Below are 24939 nucleotides of genomic sequence, written 5' to 3'. Positions count from 1 at the left end.
GTGGTAGCCGGTGTTTATGCCTTTTATTTGGTAACACTACAACATATTATATACTAAACATATTGTGCTTTTTTCTGTTATTTCCTTTACTTCTGAGTGTTCTTGTGCATGTAAAAGGACTTGAAAGTTAAAAAGCCCAAAGTCTGCGCCAATGAATGCTCCTCTCTCCCGCAGAAAACACTGCTCCTGAAGTGCCCACATTTAATTCTGTGACTTTGTGACATCACACTACATCACCATGTCACACATTTGCATAGTATACAGTATGCCTATATTCATGTTAGAATTGAAGCAAACTGGAAGCTGAAAACAGGACAGAGCCGACTGGAGACATGTCCAGTGGTGCTGGCTCGGGCGTGTGTGAGCTGGCCAATCAGAGCAGACTGGGTATTTGGGAGGGGGGCCTTAAAGAGACAGGAGCTAGAACAGTGCTGATGCACTGGGTAATATAAGAAAACTGATGCATTTTATGTAATTTCAACCTATTCTAGTAATAACCCAAAATGAAATTATGAATCTGATAATGAACATAATATGTCTCCTTTAAGTCTGCATTACCTATATCAACAAGTAATAATTCAGAGAATGTTTTCACAATAATTCACCCATTACATTTTAAGTGTCTTTCCAATGAATTCAAGAAAGATTCAGGCAGTTTTGTGGTATGCAAAATTTTGTAACATCAGAGTGTTATTCTTTGGAGGAAATGGCGCCAGATATCTGTTTAGCATTTGCGAAGGCATGTGAAACTGTGATTGTGAGATCAAAGACGAGCTCCAGCAAACAGCTCAGCTGCTTGTTCTCTCATTTCACTGCAAGCAAAAGGACTTAATGGGACCGTTTGCACAGGATTTTGATTTCCGTTTCGCACCCCACTGACGTGCATCAAGCTAAAGCCTATTTCTCTGACTGAGAAACTGAAGAGTGAAAGAAGAGTGAAAGCTTTTCCATCTCCTGAGAGGAAGTGATCAATAGAATGGACTGACGGAAATCCTGAGCTTCCTTCACAGTTGACGGGAATTACAATGATAGCTGCAGGCCAAAGTGTGTTTAAGACTACATTCATGCTGAGAGGTCACTAACCTCTGTGACGACAAGTTCAGATGCATTAATCCACTCAGCCATTGTAACAGAGATGGGATTTAGTCTCAATCCACTCAGAACAATCTGCCTCCTTGGAAGTAGTCTATCTATCTATCTATCTATCTATCTATCTATCTATCTATCTATCTATCTATCTATCTATCTATCTATCTATCCATCCATCCATCCATCCATCCATCCATCCATCCATCTGAAAAAGACATGGACAGCAGAAGTCAGGTAAACACATTGCTCTTTATTTTAGCAACAACAACAAAATGAAATTGTCTTCACCTTCTTGTTAATCTTTTTTTTTCTTGCTCTGAACAGCAACAGTCTGGCATGACCAGTTTAAGGCTTTTTGATTTCTAGCTTTGTGTTTGAGGTACAGCCTCGCCCAACTTCCTGCCACAACAAGCCCATTTCATGGTTCACCGTGTGGTTGTTACGTGATGGAATTAACCAGTTAGCACCATAATTGAAGAAGCCCCTCTGGGCTTTGTTACCGCAGTTACAGGGGTGGTAAAGGTGCTCTGTGGGCTATTTTGTTTATTTCAGTGTCATCTGGGAAAAATGAGCTGACTGGACAGTGTTTACAACAAAACTGTCATATCTCAGTGACACAATTTCAAATTAACTTAAATGCACATGGCAGGACTCCTTTTCCCACATACACCCATACACATGCTGGTATGTGAGCTCACACACACATACACGCAAACACACACAAACACACACACGGATCAGAAAATTTCCTTCTTGTGGCTATTCTATAGAAAAACAACCCTGATAAAAGAAAGTACAGTAAAACCTTATTTTACAGGTCATTAAAGCAACATTATGTGACTTTTTTTTACCTTAAAATAACAGCTCTAAAATCATGTTGATGGTACAGCGTCTTGTAATAGTGTGAATGGTGTCTCTGTCTCAGTCACTCTATCACTTGTTTCTGCACTATGTAACTTCAGTTTCTTTAAGATACAAGTTTTCAACACGTAATGTTGTTATGATGTAATGAGTTTTGTTTGAAGTTAGCACCTACATTATGTCTGACAGACCTGGGATTTGTATTTATGACTGTGGGGGGTGCAAAAATCACACAAAATCCCTATTTCTATGTAATGTTACTTTAAATTCTTGATTATTTCCAGGAAAGGTTCCTGTAATTAAGCACTAATTATAGTGTTCAATTGGTAAAATACAAAATAATCAGTTCCAATTAGAGCTGTGGGATATGGTAAAAAAAATCATACTGCAATTATTTTGACAGATACTGTGATTGCAATATGATTCATGATTAGTGGGAATGATCATTTTTGCACCATTTTCACTACAGAAACTATTAAAATCATGACGATGTGACATTTGTTGGGGTCTGTACCAAAGAAACATGTTTTCTTTTATACATGGAGAGCGAGATGTGTCAGCAAGGGCATCTCTGCAACACTACAGTACTTCATTATAATTCAGTTGTTGCCACATTTTACCTTGCAGCTCGTTGCAGTTTGAATATCACACTTAGCCATTAGCATTTGATTATATTCTAATTAAATGCTCTGTCAGCTGTACATACAATTCAACATGTAAGAAGAATTACACTTCCAATAATAAGATGATGAATAAATAATAATAATAATAATAATAAATAAATAATAATAATAATAATGAGTAAGGAATAAATAGTTTTTTATGTTTAAATAGATTAGTTCTTTCAAGGAAATCAACACTAAACCAGCAATGTCAAATAATGTCTCTATTTTCCTTAAAATTCAAATTAAATATTTCTTTCTGGCAAAGTTTTGAGGTAATAACAGACCTGTAAAATAAAGTCTTACCAAAAATACCACATGCCTGCGCCATCAATAATATCAAAGCTATTCTGTTAGGAGTCTGGAGTCTGCAGCTATTTTTTTTCTTTACATATTTCAGACAACAACGTATGGATACAGTACAATTACAGACAGTGCTGTCCCTCTGAAACTCCCTCTTCATTGTACAGTTTAATTTACATGTAAAATTCATGTCTGCCCTGTTTCCTGTGCTGTGTGAGATGGATGTAGTATGAAAATACATCTGTTGAGAGTCCTGACAGTAAAATACGTCCTGTAAATGTAAATCATAATCTAGCTTGTTCGGTACATACACATTCTGAATGAAGGTGCATCTTGTCAGAATAATAGTGATGGCATTTCCCAAAAAAACAACCGACTGCTTGTAAACACACACAAATCTCTTTTTTTCTTCTAGCTTACCTCAAAAAACAAATATAGTACCACAGGAATGTTGTAAATCCCACTAACAGAGTGAAAATGCTCAAAGCCTTGTCACAAATAATCACATTTTCAACTGTTTTTACATTCAACTCAAATGTTGCTTTTGAACCGCCCCTCACATCTGAAGCAGCACTCTCAGAGACTCCTTCAACATGAGTGAAAAGCTATGGAAAATCATGATTATGACAATCAGTGCCAGTGTTGATGCTATTGTAGATTGTGTTTAAGATTACAGTGCGAGTTAACCGCCTCCTCTCCTCCACACCCGTCTACATCTTGTTCAGGTTCTAACCACAGTTGTAGCTGCCATAAATAATCATGCATGTTGAAGGCATCGTCTCTGTCGCCGACCGCCTTGAGAGGATGTGCTGCAGCACCTTCACTGAGGAGGACGTTCTGCCTCTGATTGATAATCACACAGCTCCGCTTCTCTGCCTACCTGTGCTTTTCTCTAAGCTCACCGGACAGCGAGCTTCGCCGCTAACGTCGCCCTCTTCCTGTACCACACCCTGACCTGAGAAATGATACAGAAACCGAAATATGCACCATCATTAGAAAACATCACAGCACTTTGCCTTTGTAAAAAATAAAGACACCACACTCCACGCCACCCCCCCCCCTTTCTCCGCCTGTTCGTCTCCACCGCCTGACAGCGATCAAGTATGCGTGGAGCTGAAACAGACTGCTCAGTGAGAGTCGTCCACCTGCCATTTTATTTAAGGCAGGGAGTCCACACGGCAGCAAGCTGAGTCACAGCACATTCAGCACATCACACGGTGGTCTCGTACTCCATCACTTCTTTGGGTGTGCCCAGACAGCGGTACTGAATCCTTGGCGTGACCGGGGCGGCGCTCTCCAGCACCAGGATGGTTTTACGCAGCCGGCGGTCGATGAAGTGAGCGTCCCAGGCGGGGTACTTCTTCCTGGGCAGGTCTATTCGGATGACAGGCCCCTCAGTCCTGGGTGTGAGAGGGGTCACAGGGGCCTGAGCTCCCCGAGGTGGTCGTACCTGAAACACATCTCCGTCTACCCCAGGCCCCTGCTCTCTGTCAGACCCTTTAGTTCTCTGAAGGGTCCTGGGGGGGCTGCTCACCAGGTCAGGGGGGAGACTGGAAGCTGGGGACACCAGCGACTCCACAGGCATCTCCTTCTCCACAATATAACCCCAACCTGAGACCGGGCCTTCGGGGTGCAGCAGACAGTAATACACAAACATGAAGAAGGTGCCCAGAGCGTAGCTGCTGGCCACCACGCACACCATGATGACGGCGTAGAAGTCTGAGGTACGAGGGCCGCGGTACAGGTACCAGGCAGCGGTGAGCGCCACGTTCTCCACGAACACAGTCAAGCTGTAGATGAGCATCCTGCAGCGAGTGCGCCCCTCTCTCACACTGAACCAGCAGAAAACATACACGATGCCCACCATCATGTTATAGATGATCTCCTCCCACTTGGACATGCAGAAGTCCGTCTCGCCTTGGATTATCCAAAATGTCATGATGCACCAGTGGGCCACGATGAAGATGCCGAAGTAAAGCTGGAACACGGAGGCAAAGAGGGCGAAGGCCAGGGTGCGGGCCCCGATGGTGAACAGGTGCCACAGGATCTGAACTATGACGGCCTTGTAAGTCATGGGTAGCTTATCGTCTCGGGAGTCTCTCAGGACTTTCTGATAGGAGGCAATCATCCAGGCGAGGGATATCAGCGAGGCAGAAGCTGAAAGCCCTGAGGGGGAGACAGAGGGAAGAGGGAAATTGAGCAATTTAGACAGGATGAAAACTGCTCTGGGGTTGATGTCAAACCATTTAGCACAGCAAGAAAATACATTTCACTGCTCTGTGGCGGCCTGATTGAAGTGACTCATCGTGCACAGCGTGGGCTGCAGACGGGTGATTGACTGATGTGGTGATTGGTCACTTTGGGGCACTTACCCTGAAGGGGCAGCACCTCAATGGCCTGGATCATGATGCTGAGCTGCAGCACCAGCTGAGGGGCGCTCTTCAGGAAGGACTCGAGCAGACGCAGCATGCTGATATCCGCGCTCTCAAACATCATGCGCCAGAAGTAGTGACGGCGCTCGGGGTCTCTGTGCCAGCGGCTCTGCACGCCCAGATACAGGGCGTGGACGTACCTGCGTATCAGAGGCAGACAGAATACAGACAGTGCATTAAAATTTTAAAAAAAGAAGTGAGATTGAACAGAATCTGAAGGCTTAATACTGCGCTTCAAAAACTTTTGGACATCAAACGCAGACTCTCAGAAGTCATAACTCATTATTCCAAACTTTGGGAGCTGTCAGTAGTTCTTGCCAAAAAGCTGGTTGCTTGCTCCTCTAGGATTTAGATTAGACTGAAACTGAACTAAGCAGCTCTGTGGTTTTAATTTTAGTACAGGCATCCAGGGGGTGAATGTAGGGCTTGTCTGCAATCTCTCTCTTCAAATAAAATCAGGCAGAGGGCTGCGGAAAAACATCGAAAAAGACATCCAAAATAAATGCTTTCAATCCAGCCTTCAGACTGAAGGTTAGTGGGAGAAAAACAGAGCTGGCTGTAAATCCCTCGTTGAACTCTTGAGCTTTGCTGACATGACGTCCCACCCCCCCCTGCTTTTCAACTTGTTCCATAATGACCTTGCATAACAAACACGCATCATTTTGTAGACACATGCACTGTGCAAACATATTTCTGCTCTAATGTGTTAACACCTATTTGTTCCATGCAAATATGCGACGTGTAAATGATTATCATGCAGCACACAGCAGCACCTAAATGTTTGAAAAAGGCTGGTGGTTGCCACGGAGGACCGGAGCTATAAATGTCTCAGTAATTGCCTCGGGGAGAAGGGTCAGAAGAGCCCTATGTCAACAAGCCCACTGAACCACGGGGGAGTGTGTGTAACCCTTTTTTTCTTCTGGTTCCTGCTACACAAAGCGTGCCTTGGGATGTAACACACTGAGAAAATGGAGCACACGTGCAGTAATGAGGGTCAAAGATTCAACCACACACACGGTTTCATCTCAGCCTGTAACACAACCCCACATCCCATCTCCTGTGCACTGACATTTAATTCTGGTAGCCGGCCCAAATTGATCCCGGTTCACCTGCCCGACTGTGTATCAGTGACGGATCATTCCTGAGTTAACAGCCGAGGGTAAAACACACAGCGGTAATCCTCTTAATGTGCAGACACGCTGGTCTGAGAGCAGCAGCGATGGAGCGAGGCACACACACACAACAGCTTTAATGGCATTACCGGTAATTCTGTGCCGCCACAATGTTTTAATGTGCTCCTGGACACACTCACACATAGGAGTCTCCAGGAGGAAATAAGGAATCAATATGTATTACCCATAGGGCTGCCTAAAGAGGCAGGAAGAGAGAGAGACCGCAGAGATGATAGACACAGACAGAAGCATCAAATAGCTGATTTGCATCTGATTTCATCACATTATTTGTCTTTCTGTAACATCCCAGCGAGTCTATAAAACACAACTTATCTTTGAGTAACATCCCGTTAACCCTCCTCCCACCACGGTTCAGCTGGATGCCTCCCTCTGACTGGCAGCAGTTCAAGCCTGTCAAAACCCATCAGGGCACTGGAGGCTTGAGCACTTCCTCACCATCCCGTCACTGAGTTGCTGACCTACAGACCTACTACCATCCGAGTGAGAGTAATGCAAGAGTGTGTACCGAGGGGTGTTTCCAGTCCCGCAGCACCGCCTGGTAATTAAACATGTTTGGGTTCAGTGGAGAGAAACAAGACTTACAAACTAAAAAAAAACCTGCCGGGAGATTTGAGAATATGGATTTTGCAAACATAAAGAGAAGGAGCCTGGAGCGGAAGAGCTGAAAATACACTAGACAGCGAGAAGGAGAGAGGCGGGTACACACATCACTGCAAATAAGAAGCAACTCTCATGACATTTTATGACTTCTTCTTCTTCTCCTTCTTCTCCTTCTTCTTCCAGCTCCAGACTCCCTCTCAGCCCAAACCCCACAAGACAAGAGAGATGTTCAGTATTTCTATATGAGGCGATTGGTGGTGTGGATGAGTTGATGGTTTTCCCTGGAGATGATTGACCTAAAAGCGCGTCAGGGGGGGAGGTTGATGGAGGAGGAGGGGGGGAGGGAGTGGGTGGAGTCTCCCTCTCCAAGCTGGGGGAGAAAAAACGTCAAACAATACAAAAAGACACAATCTGGCATTTTGGGCACAGTCCTCTCTCCCTCAGTCATTACGTTTCATAAGCGTTTAGCTGCTGGGAGTGACACACACACACACACACACACACACACACACACAAAGGCAGAAGCACAATGTGTAGTCCCCCACCACCACCACCACCACCACCATCACCCCATCTGATGACTGTTCACACTTACCTCCAGACCTGTGCCAGCTGAAAGATGTGAATGATGGCCTGAAAGAGCCAGATGAAGACTCTGCAGCAGCCCCGGGCTCCTCCTCCCCCGGTGCCCGGCCCAGGCAGCACCCCGGCCGCGGCGGTGCGGCCAGCGCCCCGCTCGCCGCTGCCCTTGGTGCTGAAGTCGCTCTCCTCCGCTCCTGACGCCGCCACCACGGCCGCCGCCGCCGCCGTGCCGCTCTCGACGGTTTCGGCGAAATCGTAGGCGAACCATCGGAAGCTCAACACTTGCACGACCACGGACGGGACTATCACAAAGACCAGAGTCAGTGCAAAGCACCAGTAGTCACTCCTTAGGTAGTAGTCCGCGGCCAGCCACAGGTCTGAGGCCCCGTCCGAGAAGAAGACCAAAAGGGCGCACAGCGTCCAGCAGCAGTCCGGGAGGGAGTAGCGCTGCTCGGCGGGACGGCGCTGGGCAGGCCCCGGGTCCGACCTGGAGGGACACTCGGGTGGGATTTCGTTTCGTAGAGAGACGGGTGCACCATCAGATTTCGCGGCCATGTTTGTTGTAGGGAAGAGAGTGAGTAAGAGATGGGAAAATGATGGAAGGGGGGGGGAGGGGGGTCGCGTAGCCTGTCGGTCTGTATGCATGCGTGCGGGAGAGAGGGAGGGGAAAGGAGGCAGGGAGGAGGGCCCGGGTAGGTGAGAGGGATGGGGAGTCACCGCCGCTCATCAGTCAGGCTGATAATAAACACAGAAACACAAGGATTTTTAATGCAAGCTGCAGGTTTTTAAAAGAAGGTTTCTGTGCATCAGAGGGGGCTTCAGTAGTCTGATCACAGCTGCAGGTTGTTGTAGTTTATATTCCTGCACAGGGAGCACTGATGAGGGCCACAGGGACTGTGACCTTTAGCAAATCAGAAAATCATCTGGTTGTACTCAGAGGAGGAAAAGTATCAACAGTCTCAAAATACTACCAGGGAAAAGTCCTGCCCTTCAAAGTAAGAGCACATCAGTATTTGCAGCAGGATTTCCACAAAGTATCAAAAGTAAAATGACTCATAATGCAGAAAATGTCCTGAGTCTGATATATAATACATGTTTAGACAGTCTACTACTGCATGAATGTGAATGTGTGAGTATCATTTAGCTGATGTGGCTGGTGGAGGAGGAGCTGCTTATTATAAATACTTTATAAAGTTAGTCACATGGTCCCCTACAGAGGGGTCAGGACTCCTCAGAAGGGTCACAAGGTACAGCTGGAGGTCGTGAAGTGGTGAAAAAATCAAGTATCACTCAGTCTGTAATGTTATTATGTAAAACAAATAATCTGTACAGTAACGATACCTGTCAGATAAAAAGAGGACTAGAAGTATTAAGTAGCACAACATTGAAATACTTGAGTAAATGTACCAAGTTACTTTCCATCACTGCTAAGTTCAAGTTCAAAGGCACATAATGTCTATAGTTACTACAGTTGAACCTGCGTGCACTGGTGTCAAACTTTACTAATACTGCAAGTCATGTAATCCTGAGGTCAGTGTTGTAAAAAGTACCCAACGGTCATACTTGAGTAAATGTAGAGAAATATTGTTAAAATATGACTTTGGTAAAAGGGAAAGTCACTCTTGCCAATAGTCTTAAAATATCTGATATTAAATGTACGTTGGTATTAAAAATAACAAAAGTACTTGACTATCAAAAGTACAAGTAAAAGTAAATTCTATCTTTATTTACATTGGATCTGATAGTCAGCAGTTTTCTGATAATCAGTCAGTGGGTTTTTAAAAAAAAATCAGATTGCTCATTACATAAATACATTTTAAAATGTGCTACTCTGATGTAATCTGCAAAGTAACTAGTAACTTATGCCATCAAATAAATGTAGGGTAGTAAAAAGTACAATACTTGCCTCCAAAATTAACTGCAGTGGAAGAATAAAGTAGCAGAAAATGTGAATACTCAAGTATTTGAGTAAATGTACTTAGTTTCATTCCATCCCTGTGTAATTGTCATGTAAAAATGTAATTTGTGAAGTAACTATACCCATCAGATAAACAGTCAACTAGAAGTATTAGCACAAAATGGAAGTACTCACGTAAGGCACTTTAGGTCGTTTGATATATGCCCTTCATTGATTATCTTAAATCAAATACCTGTACCTCACAATTATCCTTTAGTACAGTACTTGAGTAAATGTACAGTTACTTTCCATCACAGCTCAGTTCAGGTTCAAATGCACATAACATCTGTAATATTTAATTTGCACCTGTATGTCCCGTTATAGAACTTCACATTGTTTATTAATCATGAAGCAATATGTGCAGCGAGGTGTCCTGACACCTCACAGAGGCCTTCGTGTGTCACCATCACTGAGGTGAGGCCTTCGTGTGTCACCATCACTGAGGTGTGCACCATCTGGTCACAGTTTCTATTCTGTTTTTGCTCCCTTCACCTCTGAGAGTGGCAGAGTTCCTCTTTCTCTGCACCTTCCTCTCTTGGCTGCAACCTCCACTGCAGGTCAGCTGACTCAACTCCTCTGTTAAAACTCTGGTGACTTCAGGTTGCCGACAGGAAACACTTCAGTTACACTTTCAGCCTGTCGCGGCTCTCCTGGAGGTATTGATCCTGTCACACCTGCATGTCTAACACTGAAACTAGAACTTTACCAGTGCAGTATAAGCTTCAGATATTTCTGCTGTGGAGAAAACACGACTGATAAAAAACATTTTAAGTGGGTTTTTTTCACAACCTGCAGGTTAAGCCCACATACTTGAGAGGAAAAGTTTACCTAAAACTGAAATTGTCATTGTCTACTCACCTTTCTTAGCCAGAGTTGCAACATTGTCCTCAACAACTGAAGTAGATGGGGACTTGTTTTAAAATGTATAAAAACATAAAACACATAAAATGGCACAGCTCAACCAACGTAATTCAAGTCTCCGGGAGCTCCAAGATCCCAAATTGATTTGAAAAGACATTTTCCCCTTCAATGTGCCGTAGAGCCTGTGTACCCACTTCAGACAGAGGAAGCCAACCATGTCAGCTTTAAAAAAGGGTGTAAATAACAACGCTTCAAATCAATCTGAAGGCTTGGCTTGTGCCGGATGAGCTTCATGGAGGCATTTTACGCTATAAAACAAGTCCCCATCTACTTCAGTTGTTTAGGAGAATGCTGCAGCACGGTTTGTCTGTGAAGCTCCAGAAATGGTTTGTGGGTGACGAAACCTCACTGAATTTTCATTTTTGGGTGAACTTTCCCTTTAAGAAATTAGCTTGATTCATATTTTATTATCGTTAAAACAACGATTAAAAAAACATTAGCAGAGATTTAAAACCACTTTCGATGAAGAAAAAAACAAGACCAAAGTTAATGAAAATGTACTAAAATTTAATCATTCATAAAAGCTGGAAAATCATCTGTGACAGCAATATTAGAGTTGGTTTAGTACAATATATTTTCAGCCTCAAGACACAAATCAGAACACACCATTTTCCCCATCAGTCTATAAAATACTAATTTCCTTAGCTTTATTATGCAAAAAATGGAAGTAGAATATATTATGGGAAATATGGAAGGCTTGCAGCTTTCAATATAAAACAAAGTCACTTAGGAAAGATGTTATCTCGTCAATACACATCCTTGTAAGTAGGAGCGAGTAACTTATGGACAATGATGCATCTTTGTTGACACCGTTAGTGCAGAAATGTATGAGAAGGCCAACATTTCACATGTTTTCTTTTGCAAACGTTTTGTAACAATATGCCAAAGATTGATGTTACTTTTAATAAAACACATTTTAGTTCCCATATATGGATTTAAACCCACGGTCTCTTCTTTAAACCGATATTTCCAAAAGAAAGACACCTTGGAGAAGAAAAAACAATCTTAAAATGAAACAAAAACAGTTGTCATTCAGGCTGACAATACAAAAAAAAGGTGGATCTCTTTGCCATTAAAAAGCAGAGAAGAAGATCTTGAGAGTATGTGCCGTCTCCTGCCATTTTGCGAGTGGTGAAGTATCTCTGTCAGCCTTTTTCAAAATGCTCTGGAGAGGACTTGGAATGCTGGCACGATCCACTGGGAAACAGTTAATCATTACAAGTTTCTGCAAGAAGGAAGAAACTAATGTAAGTACATCAAACACTGTGAAGAACATGAGCTGTTTGAGGAGGAAGAGAAGCTTTAGTTCAGAGCAGAGGACTCAAACTCAGAAGACATTACAGCCAATAGCCAGGTTGTTCTGCCAGAGGCAGCACTTGAACATCTGGTGTTTATTTTACAATCAATAATCCATATTTCCTTCCTCTCCTCCATAGCTGTCAAACAGCTCTACATGTTTAGTGAAGACCTCTGAGACAACACCAGCTATTTTCACCCTATTTTCAGTATTTTCACCCTTTTGAGATCTGCAACAGAAACGCTCCACCAGTGCCTACACTAGCATTTTTGCTTATTGTGATAAAACTTCAAATGATTCATATCCCTGAAATCTGCACAACCTAAGCTCAAAAGTTACGCAAGTCGATAAACAATAAAATAAGTTATAAAGTATTGAAATTATGTCATAAATTGATTAAAAACACAAAACATATTGATCAAAAAGACTTCTAAATGTACAAACATGAACAAAATATTTCTTAACACTTCACAACTTATTTGAACTGTGTACATATTATAGTTTTTGAGATAAGATCATTTTTAACAGAGTACAAAGATGGTTTCATCTGCAATAGAAATACAATATCACCCAAGTGCCTACAACAGTATTTTTGCTTACTGTGAAGTTATTTCTTGGGAGTATCTTCTATTCAATATCCCCAAAACAAGACAATACACTAAGCTCAAAACTACTATCTCTCTCAATCTCTTCGACAGCTGTCAACCCGCTTCTCTGCTCCCCTCTCGCCACCACGTTTTGCGACATACATCACATAGTTTAACAAATTCATCACGTGCACACAACATGATACGGCAGAAGAAAGTCTCGGCTTCCTGTTGCAAAAAGAACGAATGCTCTAGCTTTCATTGATCTTCCGCAGTAGGGGGCCGACCGCAGGAGGTCCATTTTCATTGGGTTAACTACATGCAAAATTGAATCTAACTGTATTACAGAAGTTCAATAGTAAAGAGTCACATTTAAGTTTTTCTATCATGTGTATTAGTTAAATAACTAAGTCTGTTTAAATTAAATTAATTGATGTAGACTTATACAAAGACCTAAATAAAAAATTAAGGGGGACTTTTACATAAACATAATGTGTTTTTCAAGTGTATTATATTAAAGTTTTATTCATAAAAGTAATACATTTCATACTGGTGATTCTGTCTCCTGTAATAAGAACACATGTAGTTATTCATTTTATGCACATTTAATGCAAAGTCTTTCTATCATGTTGAGTCAATGTTAATAAAATAAATAATAAACACTTGAAAAACACAATGTTTATGCAGAAGCTCCCCTGAACTTCATATGTATTAACTGAATAAACACATTATGTTTATGTATAAGCCTGCATTCATTTAATTTAATCAGACTAAGTTATTTAATTTATTCGAATCGACTCATCAAGATAGAAAAACTCTGCATTAAATGTGACACTTTAATTTGAAGCATAGATGGAAAATTTACATGTGATTAAAATACTTTAATTCACTGTTTTGGGGAAGTTATTTTTATGAGTGTAATCGTGAGTTCAATGGGAGACGAGGACTGGAGGAGAGACATCAGTCACTGTTTGAGACCACTTAAATGCCACAAAGGAGCTCCATTTCTAGCTCTCTTTATCAGTCTTTTGACTCTTTTTTTGGTGCAGCCGACGCAATTTCTCCTTCCTTCAAATCCTGATTTCAACGTCAATTACCATGGCAACAGCAGAAGCTTCGAAGCCCTGCAGTTTTTATGATCCAGTTTGGCAGTCCTGCTCGCAAATTAAACGATTACTCCAAAATTAAAGTCAGGGGAAAAATACAAATATACTCAAGATGTAAGGGACCTTAGGAAACTGTCTCATGGGCGAGTAGTTTGAGTCTCCTGCTCTGTTCTAGGACATTATCCAAGTGAAATAAAGACAGCTATTACAAAACTTCAATTCACTTCACATTGGGCAGAATAAACCATCAGCTGCTACAGAAGAGCATCATCACATCCTCTCAGGTCATAACGCACTTACAGCACAAAAGGTTTGAGACGATCGATGTCTAAGAATAGACAACCAGCAACATATTGCAGTTTTTCTGCACATTTTATCCACTTAATATAAAAATCATACACTTTGAAAGATAAGTTGACTTTTTCTGGATTAAAACAGGGGCCCATGTGAAAATTGAAACGGTTTCTGCTTGCTGTAATCATTCCTCCTGTTTATACTGATCATTAAAAGAGCTCCACAGTCCTTCTTCTGCACTAAAATGAATTACAAAGTTCACATGGAGGTAATATGAGGCTTCAACAGTTTGACTGTCATTTTGAATAGATGGGTCTGTCAGGCGTTTGCATGGCACATAACCCACCCCACCCAATCACAGCCAAACTGGGCAAAATATCAGCCAAATGCGTTGTTGCACGGATGGAAGCGCATAGTTGAGATTCACCGCAGCTTCGACCGACTGGTGCGGCTGCAGTCGGACTTCCAACAGGCATGGAAGAGGAGGATATCAAGCTAATGCACAAGATTACCAAAGAAGGTGATGTTATTCAAACATTAGACATTAAACTCCAATTTATTCAAGTGCTCTGGCAGGATAATCTGACGCTGGCGCAGCACTCTGGATTTAGCCATAAAGTAAGTTGGTGTCGGTGAAGTGTAACGTGGGAAAAAAGCTTTTCACACTTTATTTTGGGGCAACGTCAACGAACTTTATAAGCAGTTTTCATCAGATTTGACTGCCAAATTATATACATGCAGTTTTTCCATCCTTGTAGCCATTAAAAGTGAAATACTGGCTCTCTCTCCCCATTCATTTAGAGAGAGGCATGGTCTTACTAGCCTGACTGCCCGGAAGAGTTGCCAAGATGGCTCCCGAGTGGCAAGACATGCCTAAGGCCGGAGATATATTTACTTTTGAACCACACGTTCGCGGAGACAACCGGCTGCATCGTGACCATCGTGTTCACATACTAGCCTATATACTACACGTGTTACCGGAGGATAACATTAGATGGCACACGTTAGCTTGTTGTCCCTGCTGCTGCTGACATGTTTACCGAAACCTGACCCTGTCACATCCCCATACTGGCCATACACTGCTACTTTCACGTGCTTATTGCAACTTGCAGACAAGTTATTTTCGGAGGACACGCCAAACGGACGCAGGATAAACGAGCAAGCCCTCATGCGTACCCAAACGTGTTGTTAAATCAAGCATATCTTTGGACTAAAAGGACTTTGGTTACACAAAGGGGGATTTTTGTACTAAGAAGACTGTAACCTTGAAAGATCCCATGGGGCTGTGGATTTTGTCCCCACATCGCTTACATTGGAAGTGCATTAAGAAGGGCGTTCATAATGGCTAGTAAGGAACAAGAGGACTACTTACAGTAAATAGACCTGTTAATACCGACATCAAAGTTGCATTATTATAATGTTCCAAGGCAACGTTGTTTAATTAAAAAGTCTGCTGGACATTAAATTCGCTGTGATGGATTACATCTCTCAAATAAGCTTCAAGTCTGTAGAAATCCATAAAGCTACAGAGGCATACAAAAACACAATGGCATGCTCTGGGGAACAGTGGCTGGTAATGTAAAGTCTACAGTATCAGTACAGTGCATTATTTGTAGAAAATGGGCCAGAACATGTAGTAGGGCTGGTATATGGAAGTACAGTTACAAAGCTCCAACAGCAGGGGGAGCCACAACATTCATGAAAGGTTCGAGACTCCACACAATTACATAAAATATTATGAGCCATCTTTGGAAAAAGGTGAAGCCTTAAAATTGATTTTCACACATTTAGGTTTTGTAAAAAGGTCGACACTGAAGAATGGATCCAGGTGCATATGAAAACAAAAGGTGGTATAACTGATGGCACCACAAGGCAAACGGGACCTAAAGAGGGCATTCATTCATTCATTCAACCCCCTCGTTCCCAAAAGATTTATCCTACAGAGATGCTTTATGATACTGACATTGTTTCAAGGACATCGTTGATGCTTTTATCATCCATTTACTGGGTTTATTCAGTTACTGCAACACAATACATGCTCGCTTTAATAATTACTGCGATAAACCAAAGCTTGGTGAGCAGCAGGAGCCCTGCTAAAGCCTGGAATAAATTTTGTATCAACACCCACTCACCTGGCCTGGAGCTACTGTGGGAGGGCATTTTAGAGCAGTGTGCAACTTGACTTCTTTTTTGTCTTCTTCTTTTCCATCGGCGTTTTTCTGTTGATCTGTCGCACCAGATCATAGAAAATCTACAACAGAGGAAGTTCAACAGTCTCAATATTTTTGCTTCGGCAAGGAATGCAGAACTAATACGGTATCTTTCCGTGAAAAGCCACTGATTTTAGCCCATTTCTCATAAACAGAGAACATTGTGGGAAATATGGAGGATTGCAGCTCTCAATGTACAACAAAGTCAATGAGGAAAAACCATGAAGCTACAACAAACAGACATTCATAAACACAAAAGTAATCTGCAAATACTTTGATTACTGAATAATGGTTTTGTGTAATTGCTTTTGTGTCTAAAATGTGAACAGTTTCTGGTTTTCCTGGTCTTAAATGATAGTAAACTGAATATCATTGAAGATTTGTCAACCTGGTCTTAAAGTAACTGTGATGGTGTGTAATTTTCTGGCAAGCAATTAATCTTTAAAGGTGTTGTGACCTCTTTCTAAAGTCACTGGGCAAGTGAAAATGTGATAAATAAATAAAGCACTGAAACCTTGTCCAACCCAGGAGCTCTGTCTAAGAGCATGAATTACCATAAAAAATGATCAATTAGTAAGTGATAAAAGAATTTATTACACACACTTTTATCAGAAATTGTTACTGAGCAGTAGTCAAGCAGCAAATCTACATAATAATTATAATACCAGATCATCAATATTGAAAATAATCGTTAGTTGAAGCCCTAGAAGGCCAAAATCTCACATGGTTTCTTTTTCAAAAGATCTAAATCAGTGGTTCTTAAATGTTTTCACATCAAGGACCCCCAAACTGACTGAAATCAGACCATGGACGCCCATCTGATAAGATTTTTGCTGTTAGATGAGTCACTTTCCACCAACACCAACTGTTCTGTATCATCATATCACTGTTCACACCTACATGCTCATAATATACTCTGCCACTTTACTATTTGTATTATAGCTTGTTCATGTATATATTTGCAATTATCTCTCTACTATTTTCTTCTGCTCTTTTGTTTTGTCTCACCAGCTATAAGCTAATCTTTGAAGGGTCTAAAGGGAATTTCACTGCCCATTGTGTTGTATTCTCTGTATGTGATAAATAAATAACCATGAACCTTGAGATAATTTAGAAAAGAGGGTGTATAAACAAACATTTGACCCAAATAGTCATACATTCTGTTACTGGATTATTTATGGATGGAGTTATAGTGCAAATTATTCCTCTTCTTGCTGAACACCCCACTTTGAGAACCACTGATCTAAATAGTCAAACTCTTCATGTCTACGTCATACATGCTGTATGTGGTACTTACCTCATTAACATTGATCTTTGATTTAGCTGAAGTCTCTAAAAAGGCACAGTTGTTCCACTGACGGGCCAGGTTCTGTCCCTGCTCCTTGCCAACAACACGCTCGTCCTCCAGGTCACATTTGTTTCCCACCAGGATCATTGGAACCTGATTGATTGACAGATACGTCAAATAAGTTGTTGTTGACATTACAAAGCACTGTCTTACGTTATCATCACACGGTACTGGTTTATGATCTTATATACAGTAGATGCACATGACAGCAATATAAGTTAAGCAAAGTGAAACCTTAAACAAGAAACGCACACCACGCACGCAAACTGCTATGAATAAATAAAGCACACACTCAGCATGTTGTATATCATCTATCTAAATTAAGAGATGACAAGACTGAGAGTGGCGGATAGCGTCTAAGTAGAGCTTTGACATTTCCACCCTGTCACTAAGTTCCTGGCCCCCATCGCTCTGCCCTCTCTCCCACAGAGGCGACTTTAATGAGGGAGTGATGAGCCTGAGAGGAGACACAGGCAGATTATACAGAGAGACACCAAAAGGTTATCACAGAGGAGGAACTCTCCACAGACTGAGGAGAAATACAAGAGCGGGTGATGCAGGAAAAATAATGTCGCAACAATCAGAAAAACATCTTAATGCTGAGACACACAATATGATTAACTAACATATCTTTGCTGATGTATCTCTTCATCTATCTGAACATTTCTCTTCTATATCACCACATTAGCTGCTGGACTTAAGTCTAGTTTTAGGTGGAATATGCCATACGATATGGGACATGCAACACTGAAATAATTCAAAACGCAGGACTGTCGAGCACAAATCAGCAATAACGATGTAACATTAGCTAGGTAGCTAGTAAGCTATCGAGACATCAGCAAGCAAAACGACGATAATACAGTGTATTACAAGGGTATTCGCATAACCCTCAGGTTGAAGTGTGCCATGCAGCCCTGGTAACCCTACAAGCGGAGGGGTAGGGCTAAGTGGACCTAAGTGTGAATGGAAAAAGACATTTTAAAAGAGTTACACTCACGTCCTCAGTGTCCTTTACTCGCAGGATCTGTTCCCGGAGGTCCTGAAGGTCGTTAAATGTTGACTGTGCTGTAATGGAGTACACCAAAGCAAAACCTTGGCCATTCTTCATGTACAGGTCCCTCATAGCTGTGAACTGTTCCTATAGAAACAAATAATAGAGGGTAGAGGCCATCAGCAGCCTGTTTTGCAGTTATCTTGTAAGACCAGTCCATGCGATACTCTGACTTCACTTACTGTTCCAGCCGTGTCGAGGATTTCAAGCATACACTGCTGCCCATCGACCTCGACTTGCTGTCGGAGAAAACAAACAGGTAGATATTTTTATACGTAAAGCGGAGGCATTTGAGCAACCAATCATTAAGTCGTTTTGACAGAGTTCTGGAGGGTCAAATGAAGAGTGTTTCTGAGCTCACCTTTCTGTAGGAGTCTTCTATTGTGGGGTCGTACTTCTCCACGAAAATGCCTTGCACAAATTGGACTGTCTGGAATCGACAAACGAAGTAAAAGGAAAACATCAAGACAGAAAATCATGACTCACCTACAACTGGCACACTCGTCAATCACCATGTAAATTTATTTGCGAGCATTACTTCATTCAAACCTTTCCCCCCAAATCAAAAATACACTTTTTTGTTGATTCAAATATTATGATTCATCATCAACATTCATCTCTGACTAGATGCCAGTTTAATTTCTTAACAGGGTCTTTTATATACTTGAAGCTCATGACTCTGGCTTATTTGTGCCTCGTACTCCTTATTTCATTCATTTGTGGCCTCTTGAAATATTATATCCCTAAATTTTTTTACATAAAGCTATGCACCAAAATTTCATTACACCATTTGACAATAAAACTAACAAGCATAGACTCAGTCGTCTGTGTTACTGAGTTCTGCCTGTGGCAGCAGCCGTCACTCACCAGTGCTGATTTTCCCACGCCTCCTGATCCCAGCACCACTAGCTTGTACTCGCGCATGGTGGGCAACTTCACTGGACAGCACAAGGGTCTGTGAAAGGAGGGCGAGAGAATGAGAAAGTAGGACAGAGGAGCTTTGTGTGATTTTCAGCTACAGCAAAAAAATCTCCTGAGCTAGCTGAATCTAAACGAGCTTTAACATTATCCACATTAACCTACATCAAGGACAATATCGTTGATTCATTGTGATGCTGTGGCGGAGCACTCTGCTTGTTGATGTCAGACTTTAATTAACTGTAATGTTTTTGTTGTTGTTGTCTTTGTCTGACAGTTGCCACAGACACAAAAGGAATTTAACAGATGACCCGAAACAAAATTAACAATCACTTTAGTAACCTGATTGGATCTCATTCATGCTACGTTCATAATTCAATTATTACATTGATGTTTAACTTGAATCTTACTGTCAAATCTCCCTAACAGTGCTTTTGTGTCTTTGTTTCTTCCGTATAGTAACTGAAGTAGTACGTCTATTGACTGTCAGTGTGAACACCCCGTCAGTACAGTTTCACTGCTGACATCAGCAGATTAAAATGTCCTTTCTCTGCCAAAAAATGAGCTCTCTTTCCCACCCGCTACCATGGGACTTCAGCTGTCATGACAATAGGGGCGTCGCCGTAAAAATATTTATTATGTTTTTAAATCAAGAAGAGCTAAAAGGGAAACCATGGACGGGCTCCTTAACCCCCGAAAATCCAGACCAAATCCACTCACTCACTATTAGCACTGACATCAAAGAATAATTAAGTACCTTTGTTGTAAAAACTTGCTAAATCTGACCCATAAGTTTCAGTGTGGAGCCATGGACTGTAAAAAAAATGACACTGTAGTCATTAGGTGAGAGTTTCAGTGCCAGAAATAACTTAATCTTATTACAATACAAATGAGAAAGGCCAAGGAGAGTGACCCATCATCAGCTCCATCAGCCTGACACAGTTTACACAGCGTATGTGACCTAGAAAAGCAGTGAGAAGAACTGACACAGGCATGAAAATAATTAGGATGAACCAAGACATTTTTTCTTCGAACAATCTTTGATAACTTTGCTGATTATTATAATAAAACTGCAACATTATGTCATTGAGAAAGACAGGTTTGTTTTGCCTGTGGTGTCCTTTTCCAGTCCATTATTTATTATTTTGTTTGTTTCCAAGGTGCATACAGCCGCCTACTGTTTCCTTATTTGTAAACGCCCTGCTTGCTAAGTCAATGAAAGCAATCTGGCTTCATACTAAAAGTTTTATTTATCAGCTAGAAATTCACAGAAAATAAAGAGCCGATAACAGATTTCACAATATGAGGCTGTTAAATTATCCAATACCACTAGAGTGGGGATGTGAAACTGGAGAATTTTCATCTCGTGGTGCATCTAAATATCAGATGAATCGTGATTTTCATGGCAAGTTTAGAAATAGTGAGTAGCAGCACAAAAATATATATCGTGAAACATAAAACATCTTAGCCAATTATCACATAATGAAACGGTTCACAAAAACTAAAGAGGCACATGCAGTGAAAAGTGCTTCCGAGGAGCTGCGTTTTAAATGCTATTCTGAAATGCAAATGTGAACTTCATTTGATGTACAAATGTCAAAGAGGGGGTGAGGCACGCTAAAATCTCATTTAAGAACCTCTTTGAATCTAGTAATCATACTAGGTCTGTCGGACATCTGTCAAATGTTGCGACAAACAATACAAAAACCACTCTGTCACACTCAAATGCCATTTGCAATTCTAACTACGACGTATGAAGCACCACCAGAAACCCACAGTGTGAGACAGGCACACGAGGCACGCTACAAAGAGCCATTGTAATGATCCTCCTCTACTCAAGTACACCATACAAACAGAAAATGGAGATCAGAGGGTGCATGCACGACCACTGCGCTGAAATCATTACCAGGGCGAGGGGGTGCACCTAAGGGTGACGCCAACATGTGCCGGATGCATTTGTTAGCCTTACAATGTATGTAAAGGCAAACCACTCACTGTTTAAAATGTAAATTAGTGTGGGTGTCTCAAAGCTCTGACATCAGATAAGCAACCTAAGCCTTCCTATGATTAGATATGAGCCCGGTCTCAAACATTTCAAGTATCAAGCACTTGAGCTGACAACCTTCACCAATCCCACTCATGATGTTTTTTGCTGGCTGTTCCTGTTTGTTGTGAGGCTGAAATGCTCACAGCTAATAAACACTTTATCTGACATTTATGACCAAGACAAAAATGTCAACACCTACCCCAACTTTTCAAAAAAATCTGCTCAGTGAAACAAACAAACAAACAAATGCTTAACCTACTGTGTACACGGCTGCTGCAGATGGCAACTCCCTCTACATCTGGGGAGGGGGGGGCCGGCAGATCCTCAGGTACACTGATGTCAGCGGGCAGGTGTCGAGGGTCGGTTGGGAGCCAGAAAGCAAGGCTGCGCCGAACTGTTCAGACAGGAAACTGGCCCTGCATGAAACCAAATATTTAAGTGTTTACATTCAGATTAGCACTGCGTTGCAAATCTAGATACAGCTGGAGTCATTTGATACAAAACAAAAAGCAGGCCAATAAGAAAATGTGAGAAAAACATTTTGAGACGCAAACTCCACAAAGAATAACAGGGACTTTGCTTTGCGGTGTGCACACAAACACAGCATGTCGATGATGCGTTTGAGGGATGTGGCCAATTTAAATGCTGTGTGAGTCTACTTTATGGTGTCAGGGGATGAGCCGTCACATGTTACACAACAAACAAAACTCTTATCATTTTCCATGACACACCTGTTGCTGATCAACAAACAGTAAAAGAGAAAAAATCATGTTTGACAGAAACAGCCCACACATTTCTTTAAAAATTCTTGCTAACTGTGCGACTCAAACTACTTTTCAGTTCATGATACAGACAATCGTGTCTCATGTGTCAGATCCAGATGGTGGCAAATGGATTTTAAACTTGGCAGAACACAAACAAACTGCACGACGACATTTAATAAAACTTTTTTTTTTAATATTTAAGTTTGTCTTATTGACGTACGGCTTTATTAGTTAAACGGGGTCGTGCTATGTTGGCATGTGATCCACTGAATTAAAATGAAGTTTTCGTGACAACTTGAAGCGTACTTGGTTTCGAAAGGAAGGGTGTGGCTATTAGTTTCCCAATGCAACAGACTATGACTGTTCACCGTTTAAAGAGATTACTTTATCACCAGTGAGTCAACTTGACTAAACTGCGAATGTACCGTTATGTCAGAGAAGTCGTCGCTGGTACCAAAAAGTAGCTTGATTAGAAACGACGAAGCTCAACAAAACTCAAACGTTAGCATTCCGCTAGCAACATTTCGTGCTAGCTAGCGCTCCTGGGTGTTAGCCTGGAAACGATATGGCGAGCTGTGGAGCACAAACACTGCGTTAACTTCCGATGGCTTGGTAGATACACAAAACAAAGTTGAGCTCACAGTTTAACGACAGCTCACGTCTGATAAACATTAAACTCCATCTGAAGTTGTTTAACGGTTAACACAACTGTTTAGCTAACACTGCTGGCTAATAAGTTAGTTAGCCAGTTAGCATCAGGCTGAACTCTTATATCCCCGTTTTGTATTTCATTTAGCGGTTTTAGCTTGCAGAAGCTAACTAGTTCCCGTTAGCGTGTTGATAAACTACTAAATATCTGAACGCGAATGAGATACAGTCGGACATTAAGAGGACCTGAAGCACAAACCATGTTTATATCGACAACTCGTTAGTTAGTCATTAGCTGACGTTAGCTTCTCAACCCAGTCATATAGGTTAGCTTGTAAGCTAAGCTATTTTGGCTCACAAGAATTATGTCGCTACAGTGGAGCCAGAAGTCATTTTAGTGTCTCGTCGGAGACCAACACGTGTTTAGGGACTGTTCGTTCAACTAATGAAGCCGCGAGCTGGATAATTAGCTATTAAATTGTTAATTTTACACAGGGGTAAAGCTTCACAAGGCACTTACCGTGTTCCGCTATGTGTGCGCTAAATCACACTGGGTGAATGTACGGAAGGGTCGGGACGGCGGCTGCTGATTGGACCAGGCTCAGCCAGGCTCAGCCAATCACAGCCGCCCAGGTTAAGTTACAGTGTAAGAGCTCTTCAGTTCAAACGTGCTGTTTGTTTCTGTGCAGGACGAGTTTTCATTTTCACTGCAGCTGCCACCAGTTTCCTCTGCTGGTTACAATCCCTGCAGGGAGAACACAACACCTCACACAGCTTCACTGTCCCGTTTAAAGGATGGATAAGGTGAAACGCAGCACAGTGACTGCTGACAGGAAATGAAAAGCCATGTGTCTCTTATAGAGCTGTGAAACCACCTGCAGACAGGTAGACTGATACCAATGCTGCATTATAATCTCTTTAAAAGGTCCTGTTTGTAAGAAAAGTTTAATTTTTGAGTCTCGTTCCCAGCTCGTTAAATACTGATGCATTGGGATTGTAGGACGGTCGGCTGCCATCGCACAGCGTCAGCTTTTGACAAGTTGGGAATGAGACTTTTCTTACAAGTAGGACTGTTACAAAAAGTTTTATATCAGAGCATATTGGACACATATGACAATGCCGACATGTCTGTGACAGTCCGATATCGGCCGATAATATCAGATAACCGATATATCGCTCTACTTCTATAAACTATCAAACAATAAATTAAATAAACATTACACAGAGTTAAAAAAGACTCTAAAGTCATACTTCAGTAAAACTATAGATATCATGTTAAAATATTACTTTGGTTAAAATAAAAGTCACTCTTAAGAATAGTACTTTTAAAGTAACTAAATGTACTTAAGTATCGAAAGTGAATCAGCTCGATGTCGACCAGCTACAAAAGTAAAAGTCTTTCTCATAATGACCTCCATAACATAATGTGATAATAATTTAAACATTCACAGGGTCTATTACAGTCACCATTAAGTTAGTTTGACTTTTTTATACTACTCATGTAATTTTTTAAACTTTACTGTGTGGTGTTGCTACTTTTACTCACCTAAAGGATCTGAATGTGTCATTACGACCAGAAACGAAACGTTATGTATTGTTTGTATCTGGTGTTACAATGCATTTCATAAACAAATACATGAATATCTATTAAAAATATGGGTTTCTTTATTTTCGAATAGAGTTTCCTGGAAATGACTGACAAAGGTTTAATGTGGAGGGCTGTGTGCAAAGTGTATTTTCTGTTTAAAGATGCAAAGACAGTAGGCGATTCCCCCTTTAGTGAAATGACTCAAACGCAGCCCTCTTGTTAACCTGCCATCCCCCCTCTCCATTCCCTGTTTAGTTGAACATGTTAGTCTAGTCGCCTCCTTTATCTGGTGGAGGTGTGTGCAGGTCAGGACCTGTATGTATATTCTCTGAAAACCAAAAGAATCGGTAAAGTCTCGGGTGGATGAAACGAAACAGGTCCATCCACCCCGTTGAGAATAACAAATCGCCTACTGCCAAAAGAAATCAGATTCTCACAGTAAACAGTGCAGAGGGAGATGATTAGGATTCACACTTTGTTT

General features: G+C 41.5%; 2 protein-coding genes across 3 annotated transcripts; both read right to left on the bottom strand.

Moving 5' to 3' along the window:
- Positions 1-4125: 4125 nt before the first annotated feature.
- On the bottom strand, positions 4126-8277 carry LOC141000145 (XK-related protein 7-like). Of its 2 annotated transcripts, none has more exons than XM_073470774.1 (3): positions 7736-8277; positions 5288-5487; positions 4126-5081 (listed from the first exon to the last, which is right to left on the bottom strand). In XM_073470774.1, exons 1-3 carry the CDS (start codon positions 8275-8277, stop codon positions 4126-4128), a joined length of 1698 nt encoding a protein of 565 aa, XP_073326875.1. The 2 variants fall into 2 exon arrangements, with proteins under 2 accessions (XP_073326875.1, XP_073326876.1); XM_073470775.1 differs by lacking the exon at positions 7736-8277 and adding an exon at positions 6886-6944.
- Positions 8278-11086: 2809 nt separating this feature from the next.
- Positions 11087-23470, bottom strand: rap1aa (RAP1A, member of RAS oncogene family a). The gene is made up of 9 exons (XM_073469997.1): positions 23391-23470; positions 21718-21874; positions 19361-19448; positions 18855-18923; positions 18676-18732; positions 18440-18580; positions 17392-17535; positions 16017-16135; positions 11087-11825 (listed from the first exon to the last, which is right to left on the bottom strand). Exons 3-8 carry the CDS (start codon positions 19415-19417, stop codon positions 16046-16048), a joined length of 558 nt encoding a protein of 185 aa, XP_073326098.1. The 5' UTR covers positions 19418-19448; positions 21718-21874; positions 23391-23470; the 3' UTR covers positions 11087-11825; positions 16017-16045.
- Positions 23471-24939: the final 1469 nt, after the last annotated feature.

The sequence above is a fragment of the Pagrus major genome, chromosome 7 (genome assembly GCF_040436345.1).
Source record: "Pagrus major chromosome 7, Pma_NU_1.0".
In the NCBI taxonomy this organism is placed as follows: Eukaryota; Metazoa; Chordata; class Actinopteri; order Spariformes; family Sparidae; genus Pagrus; species Pagrus major.
The sequence above is the reverse complement of the archived record's forward strand: the minus strand, read 5'-3'. Positions and strand labels throughout refer to the sequence as shown.

Bases quoted from the DNA above. Each gene is read 5' to 3' on its own strand.
- rap1aa (XM_073469997.1), bottom strand. From the start codon at position 19,417: ATGCGCGAGTACAAGCTAGTGGTGCTGGGATCAGGAGGCGTGGGAAAA. The intron at 18,924-19,360 runs GTGAGTGACGGC...TGTCGATTCCAG, and splicing joins GCGTGGGAAAATCAGCACTG to ACAGTCCAATTTGTGCAAGG. The intron at 18,581-18,675 runs GTAAGTGAAGTC...TTGTTTCTATAG, and splicing joins TCCTCGACACGGCTGGAACA to GAACAGTTCACAGCTATGAG.
- LOC141000145 (XM_073470774.1), bottom strand. From the start codon at position 8,277: ATGGCCGCGAAATCTGATGGTGCACCCGTCTCTCTACGAAACGAAATC. The intron at 5,488-7,735 runs GTAAGTGTGAAC...TCTGATACGCAG, and splicing joins CAGCTGGCACAGGTCTGGAG to GTACGTCCACGCCCTGTATC. The intron at 5,082-5,287 runs GTAAGTGCCCCA...TCTCCCCCTCAG, and splicing joins TGAGGTGCTGCCCCTTCAGG to GGCTTTCAGCTTCTGCCTCG.